The sequence below is a fragment of the Oryzias melastigma genome, linkage group LG3, assembly GCF_002922805.2.
Source record: "Oryzias melastigma strain HK-1 linkage group LG3, ASM292280v2, whole genome shotgun sequence".
NCBI lineage: Eukaryota > Metazoa > Chordata > Actinopteri > Beloniformes > Adrianichthyidae > Oryzias > Oryzias melastigma.
The window spans coordinates 20,234,359-20,243,046 of NC_050514.1; the positions used below are offsets into that span (position 1 = coordinate 20,234,359).

General features: G+C 37.9%; 1 protein-coding gene across 1 annotated transcript in view; it reads right to left on the minus strand.

Moving 5' to 3' along the window:
* Positions 1-7,472, minus strand: part of ppfibp2a (PPFIA binding protein 2a) — a gene marked incomplete in the record, with an annotated part of 19,994 nt that extends 12,522 nt beyond the window's left edge. The window contains 4 exon segments of the mRNA XM_036210610.1: positions 678-805; positions 2,335-2,448; positions 3,547-3,633; positions 5,959-7,472. Of these exon segments, the coding sequence (XP_036066503.1) occupies positions 678-805; positions 2,335-2,448; positions 3,547-3,633; positions 5,959-6,006 (377 nt within the window).
* Positions 7,473-8,688: the final 1,216 nt, after the last annotated feature.

Sequence of the window (8,688 nt, forward strand, 5' to 3'; positions counted from 1 at the left end):
TTAATATTGGGCTTTCTGAGTAAAATTGAATTGAACTGAATATGGATAGATTCATATAGTGATTTTAGAACCCCTGAGTGGTGTAAGACACCTTTGTTTGTTTAGTGCCTTCCAGATGCAGAATCCTATAAAATTGTTGAAGCAATGTTAAAAAAAAATGAGAAAAAACATGCTATAATGTTAGGAGGAGTTCAAACGCTAAAAACACCTAATTCAAAAAATAAATAAATACAATATTAGAGTTACCTTTGAAAATGGCCTGTACTTCTGTATTTGCAATACATTTTGTTTTAATATTTAGGGAATAAAATAAAGAATTAAAAAAAAAACCCAGATAGATTTCGATGTTTTGTTTGTTTGTTTTTCTGTGAACAAGTAATTCTCCAGATCAAATATTTAATCATCACTCTTTTGTTAAGACTCATTATGGCATTTGAATGTTTTGGAATTGAGAACTCTAATAAACATATATTGTAAAATACATTTGAACTAATAATATTTTTTGAGTAACACATTTTAGATTTTTTTTTCTTAATTTGTCAAATTGTTACTATAATATTTTTGTATTTTGTTTCAAGAACCCTGTTGTTAAATACCCCCAAAGATAAAACCTATTGGAGAACAACCGCCTTGCACTTCATGTATGAATGAGTAACAATTGCTTTGGTCCTACCTCCGCTTTCTGCTGCCTCTCAGACCCCAGGTCGTGCTTTCCCTCCATGTCTGACAGCTTCAGTTTCAGGAAGGAAACCTCCCCCATAAGATTGAGCTTCTGGTTCTCCAGTGACGTTCTACGCAGTAGCTCCTGTCATCAACAATGCACAGCAAGAGCATGAAGCAACACACATACACCCACGAATACAGTATCCCTTCAATTACATACGAGGACTGTGTATCCTCTACAAAGGGGGCATTAAGCGTGAGTTACAGCAAGCTACTAGCTAAGTAATGACAGTGATAAAAACGCAGAGCAGGTTTCAGAAGCTGTTTGGGCGGCTAAATATACACAACCCATGACCACTATTTATAATGTCTGTTTCACAGCTCCCTCAAAGTACATAGCAGAGGAGAGAGGAGGGTGGGGGAGACAGGAAAAAAAAAAAAAGCACGCAGAACATTTCCAGATCGAACATCAAAATAACTTTGACAGGTGCATTTTCCAATCCTGTGTAGATGAACAACTGCCAACAAAACCTGAGTGAGATTATTGCCTGACTGGTCGGTGGTGTCTGCCTTAAAAAGCTGTCATCCTTCAGAAAGGGACCACAGTATGAATATGGATTTATGGCCAACTTACCATAAGTCGAGCAGGTCCTGAATCACTTTACATCTAAAAAGGAGTGTCAATCTATGCATACACTTAAAGCCAGCTAAATGTCAGGGTTAAAACAAGAAAACAATCCCAAGTTCTAACAGAACTGTGCATAAAAATATGTCAGCTTTGTCACCAATGAGAGATTTACAGTGAAGCTCTAAGGCCTCATAATGACCACGTCTCCAAGAAACCACTCCTGCTCTTTGATCATATACAGGTGTGTAGAAACAAACATTACAAATCATTACAAAGGTCGCTGCTCACCAGAAAGTCAACAGTCAAAATGAGAATAAAAAATAGGAATACCTGAATGACACCTGGCTGATCCAGTGTCTGTCGGCTGCAGACTCTTATGAGTAAAATGGTTGAACTGAGTGCAGTTACAGGAAGTTTTGCTTTTGACAACTGAGAGATGAAATGCTTGTTTGGCCCTCACAGCAGCACCACCCCGCTCTTCCACCCATCCATCTCCCCACCTCCTGCTGCTCTGCTCTGCTTTTCATTTGCTGTTTTCTCTCTTTTTTACACCATGGTCTCCTATTTCTGCCCTCAGAAGCCTGCATGTGAGCACTAATGGAGGTTGCAGGTTGGGGGCGTGGCTAATTGTGAAGTAATCTCCTGCCCAGACGGACTAGTTTTGCCCTGTGTGAACCACAAACACAACTCTGAGTCTGAGCCCTGCGCTTCTGAGTCTGATCATCTTAAAAAAAATGGTTGACATGGTGATCTGCAGGGAAGCTATCAGGAATCTTGGCAAATAATTTCCCTTCAGGAAGCAGAGCTCCTCCTGTGCCGCATTCTGCAGCTTATGAGAAAAACCTCGGCTGAAGACATCATATTCTTCAGATAAATGGACTGTCGTATTTTTAAAGGAACAATAATATTGATATAGCAGCCCTGCATGCCAGCTGGAGAAAGTCTCCTTGACTCTAGTCCACTAATAATCAAAGCGTTCAGCGCTGTGAAGCAGCAGCCTTTGAAACAGTTCAGTTAGATTTGAGGTCAGTTAATGGGAGTACCTGCTGTAGCATCTCCTCTGTGCAGTTGAGCTTGTGCTGATACTCCGCTAAGGCACTTTCTAAATCGTTGATCTTCACCCCTTGAGCCTCCACCTGATCAGTCAGCACACCCACCTTTAGAGAATCCAAAAAATATCAAACACCAGAATATTTTTCTCTACAAGCACAACCTTCTTAGACTAAAACAATTTTAACACACACTCCAGTCATCCTTTGAGGTAGTTTAAAAATGTTCCTAGTGGTCTTTTAATAATAATTTTACTCAAAATATATAAAAAAAAATAATAATCATAATTGTCTAGGATGTAGTTTCCACAGAGCAGCAGTAGGTCATTAGAAATTTGCCCGTGAGTTTGGGGGTGAGGCCAATGGTCAGGAGCAGCCCCGCCCCTTTTCCCTACTAGTGGCCCACCCAGCATATCTTTTAGATCACAAATAAGTTCTTTTTCAAACTGCATTTTTTCCTCTGCCTCTGATTTACAATGATTTGAATAAAGCGATGCTGAGAAATGTAATTTTGAGCCTAATTATTTATCATTTGTTCATCATCATCAGAAAAAATACCACAAGGAAATGTTAAAAACAACCAAAAATACGATTTTGATTGGATTGGGTCTTTAAATGACATACAACACAGTTGTTAAACTTGCATAAATCCACAAAGGTTAGTCATTAACATCCTATAAAGAAATGTTAACTTGAGCACGTTGATGCATCAGGTGTTGTGGTTAAATAACACCAGCACTTGTCCTTAATGTTAAATGAATGCTCAATCTCATGCTAAAAAGACAGACCAGACGGTTGGGAAGGATTTTCCTCTTGAAGCTTGGAAAAAGCAAACATACACCTGTTCTTCCTCAAGATCACACAGACAAACACACCTTCAATACAGCAAGACATGATGCTAGCCTCAACCTGTCTCTAGCATTCTTTTTTTAGCAACCCTGACTACTTCACACACCAACACGTAGCAGGCATGGACAAAGACATCAGTCAAAACAAAACGCTGGTGTTTTAACAGCACCTGACCCACCTTTTAACTGTTGCTTCACCTATCTGGACCAGAAACACACGTTGCGCAACACTTACAAAGCAATACTAGGATACACCTTTGTCCTCTTACCTGTTACCTAATACAGTGTATATTATACGCAGTGTTTAGAATTCCTCACAGGCTGCTTTTAATAGAATATTTTTCATATAACAGCCTACCTGCAGAATTAGTGACTCTTTGTCTCCTTCTAGACGCGATAACCTCTCTTGGTAGGACTCACTGATAGAGCTTGAGCGTGGGTTTTCCTGTGGGACAGAGGTCATCTCTTAAGTTCAATGTACAAGCTGTCAATGCGGAGCATTTCCCAGCGGATCTGATTTTGTTCGCAGCCCCAGGCGTCTACTGCAACTAAAGTAAAGGCACACAAACGCTCAACTTCTTGTTGCCCCACTTCTGAGCACGTGGAGTCTGTAATAGGTTTACAGATCCTAATCCAGAATTAAAAGTTGTGTACAACAATTCATAAGAGATTATTGGTGACATGGAAAAAAGGGGGTCAGAAATATGAGCCCTAATTTCATAGAAAAAAATGAATGTAATTCACATTAGGACACAAAAAAAGCTTGTACACATTAGAATACAACATTTTTAACAAACCAGCAGATAATGTATTTACTTTTGAAAAAAAACAGCTTAATTTCTTTGTTCTTTTTAACCGTTTGGCACATCGCATCAGGGGTCAATGCAACAGAGAATCACAAGTGGCTTGACAGAGAATTTTACGCAAATTTTACCAGACTCAAATTTACAAGGGTTTTTATGGATATACTGTATTTTGATTCCTTTAGATCAGTACCACTTCTTCAAATATCCTGGTTGTTTAAGTCAGACTTTTTGGGGTTTGTCTTTTGCATCTTTTAATGTGTGATTTATATCAACACTTATTGACAAACAATAACTCTACCACCCCATAAGTCACTAATTTGCAATGTTTATTAAACACATTACTTCACTAAATTTAGCATCACCTTGAAAGGATAAAAACACTGAAGATTTTTTTTTTTTTATTGAAAATAAATTCATGCACGTTTGGGTAAAACCCTAACATTACTTTTAAATAAATATGTTACGTAAATAAATAGGTAAATGGAGGATTTTGACAACTCATCATATGAATTAAACGTCTTTTATTGTTTTTTGATTCTTTGGTAATATTTGTTCAAATCAAGTCAATCTTTATTTATTGTGTTTTTCATACAAAGTAACACAAAGTGCTGTACTGTACGCCAGTTGGTTTCCTTTTAAACTATATTCAATTCACAACTAAAAACATAAAATAAACAGCTTTTTTTCCAATTAGTAAACATTTATTCTATGGTCCTGTGAAATCTGACAAATTACATCCTCTTTATGCATCCTGCTGTCTACACGGGAAATATGCATTCAGCTACAGTCAGGTGACCATTTATATATATATATATATATTTTTTTTTACAATAGTTCCTGTCATCCATCCTCTTCTAATGGAAGATATTCTATTATTCCAAAAGCATTATTTTATATGGCATAATGTAATTACATATAAACATATTGTTCTTTGGTGTCATTTATCAACATTTTTTTGGGAGAATAAGTGCCAGATGTTTTTCTGAGTTATGCTACCGCCAACACAAACACAAACATGGTACTTCCTGTTTGACAGAAGAATACATTTAAAGATACAAACTTAGTGTTGACCCAAGAGACACTTAATATTAACTCAAAAATTAAAAAAAAAATCCCAAAATTCAAAGAGAGAAAAGTTTACAAACTAACTGCAGTGAGGCTTATCTTCTTTGAGTTTGAGATCTAAACTTTAAAAACAAAAAACTAGATATTCCATGAGATCAAATTGAAAGAAATGTTTAAAGAAAAAAAAAACACTGCATAAAATATATGGATTGCTTTATCAAACTTTCTGATTTCACTTTTATTACTTACAATGTTCTTGGAGTCGCACTGTTCCATCCTAACTATTATATGCATTTTTTTTTTTTTGCATTATCTTTCTAAACACCAAACATATGCACGTGCTTTGCTTTCTGTGGATCTTGATACAGGAGATTAATAACTAACTATCACGATAATGATCTTTATTCGGAAAAGGTCAGTGTTTTTGATCTATAGCTGCCAAATGGGGGTAATTCGAACTCATCACTTCATATTAATATAGCATGTGTTTCCACAGGCAGCTCATGAATAAAATCAGGACAGAATGATCAAAACATCATTGTACATTCACCAATTCACATAATTTAAACTGTTTGGGATACTATCTGCAATATTTTCTAGAATAAAACTATTGTGTATTTTTTTTACGTTCAAAAATGTGAAAAACAATCTGGTAAAAAGCAAATTCAAATGAGGGTTTTCATATACTTGTAATCTTCACAAGCTGCATCCTCCACATTGAGCATGCATGTATAAGATGCTCAGTAGCATCTCTCCAAGTGCCAAATAGCATGTTTTTTTTTTCTTTAAATGTTATTTTGAGCTAGCTGTAATTACTGTGGAGAAACCAAAAAAGAAAAAAAAAGCTCAACGAGCCATGGTACGTTATGCAGAGTAAACACAAATGAAAGATGTCTTACCTTTCGCAGCCAGGCAAAATGCTTATAGAAATCAATATGATACTCCATATTGCAGGCCCATTGTAGGCAGGCTCTGGATTGTACTGTTTAAATAGATTTTAGTCTGTGCTGTAAAGCCCCGTGGAGGAGGAGCACACACATCCAGAGCAAAAGGAAACAAATGCTCTTGACTACCATCTGCTTCTATCACAGGCAGTGATGTTGTAGAGCCTGCTGCAAAAGCTTGAGGTCCATGTGGTTTGGAGTCTGGGCTGCCTGTGACTTTCAGAGCTGAAAAAGTCAAACTATGCCAGTTGGCTATACTCCCTTTCTTAACCCCCTCCTTTCTTCTACGTCTCAACTGCCTTTTTCCCCCCCTTTGTCTGTCTCTCTTTCCTTCATTGTTTGGCATATCTGTTCAAGTTTCACATAGCATGTGTTTTCTCTCCTAAACCTGTCCTCCGTCCCCTCTTCCCTCTCAAGGTGTCTTCCCGGTGCTCTGTCTTGCAACACCCATCAGTCAAAGCTAATTTCGCATGGCTTCCCTAAAGGGGCTCAGGGGAGAGGAAACCTTCACAGCACATGCTTCTCATATGTGGAATTCAGTAAAGACGACACAGATGAGGACAGAGTAGAGGGGGGAGGTTAGAGAGTAAAAGTGGCAATATTTACTCTAGCAAGTAAATATTGTCTGGGATGCCTGAAATAAATACTTTTTTTTTTTTCTAAGGAGACTCAGGAAACTGGGGAGATTATAAAAGGGAAAATGGAACTGCTTGTGCTTTAAACAGGAGTTCTGGATCTCATTACCTTTGGTGTTTACTATAGATCCTGCTTCCAGCTCTTTTCTTAGCAGTGAGGAAAACAGCCTCCAGATGTTTATGACCAGGATCAAACAGTAACTAATAAAACCCATGGACTCTGTAGTGTTAGAGCTAGACTGAACATTTTCAACAGTTTCCCAGTATTCCATATATTTATGTTGAAATGTGTGTTTTTTATTTCTCTTGAACAGTGTTGTGTAATTCGGATATGAAAGACTCACTTCAGTCCTTTGTAGCCATTCGAGTACAACACTCGCTGTATCATGAGAGACTTGCTTTCTAAGGGCCTCCTGTTTTTCCTCGCACTCCTGGCCCTCCAGCAGGGCCCGGAGGGCCTCAGTCAGCTGAAGAGCCTCCAGAGAAGGGTCCCAATGAGGGGGGAGGGGTGGCTTTTCCACACATTCTGGAGACTGGTGGCCTTGGCCGTCCATCTGCACAGGAGCGCCGAACAGACCGTCACCCGTTTTTCCTAGGGGAAGGAGGAAAAGGAAATGAACAGTTTGCAGCAGATGATTAAGTCGGAAAAAAATCAGTCTTCTGTGTCCCCTCTGGGATTTTAAGTAGAAAGAATTGGCAGGGAAAGTAGAAGCAGTCGCAATAATGTCCTCCTGAGGGCACTGTTACACCCTATTACATCTGCCTGGATGTCAAAGACTAACTTATTTGCAATCCTCATATAAGAAGTTTTATTTTTGTTGTTATAGTTACCATATCTAAGTAATTAAAAACTTTTTGTGGGTCTAATTAATAGAGAAATCTTAAACAAAATTGTGATTTTGGTGTTTTTAACTTGATTTGGGGGCATTTTTTCTGATGATGGAGAACATTTATAAAGACAATGTGGCTTTAAAGTGCATTTTTGAGTATTTCTTTAGTCAAACCATTGTGAATCAGGAGCAGACGAAAATAGGCAGTTGGAAAAAACCTGTAGATATAATTTAGGATGTTGCATTTGTATGCTCCACTCTATTCCGATGCATCCACTTGCAGACAAATATTTTCATGTACATCATTATTGTCACTTTAAAATAAATGGGGTTGAACTTTAAAAGATGCACTTACTGTTATTGGGAAATAAAATCATTTGTGTTATCTTTGTCATGTACTGTATCTTTGAATTGTGACTGAGAGTGTGTGAGTTTGGCTGCTATTGCTATTGCTAATGACCAAGCTAGCCTTCTGTGTTGAGATATTTGTCTTGTGACCTTACAACAATGCTTTGGCTCTGACATGGAACACAACAAAAATGTATCACCTCTGCTAGAACTCTCCAACAGATTAGAGTTCACTTTCTTCAGTGTTTTACAAAATAAAAGTTCTGCAAAAGATCAGAAGATAAATGTTTTGGGGCGCTTCTTTCACTATAAACTCATTTACTTTCTCTCAAAAATCCTTCAGTGAGAACCAAGACGTGCATTTCTTTTTTGTGCCAGAAGTTAAACAGTACTTAGAGATTTTTTTTAGTATAGCATTTGAATGTCCAGCAGTGAAATCATGTGGTTCATGTTGGTATTAAGAAAACCTATAATTACAAAGTGGGCTGTCTCCAGAGTCTTTGATAATGAAATAGAAACTCTTACCAGCGATAATGTTATCCATCTGCTCCAAAGCAGCCTCCAACATATGACTGACATGTGACGCCATGGTAGCCCACGTTCCTGTACAGCAGCAACACGCGTTCTTACTCACTGTTATCGGTATGACTGTTGAAATGAATGACTGGAAAAGCAAAAATGTTCAGCTGAAGGAGCAGAGGACTGTCAGTGCAGCTCACACTTGGATCCCTTCACAGCTAAGTTCTAAGTGCTACACTGACATCTGAGGGAGGCTTGGCTAAATAACCTCCTGAGTGTGGCTTCTGGGTTTAAACTCTCCTCTCATTTTGTGACCAAAGCTTCATCCATTGTCAGACATGTTTTGCACTTGA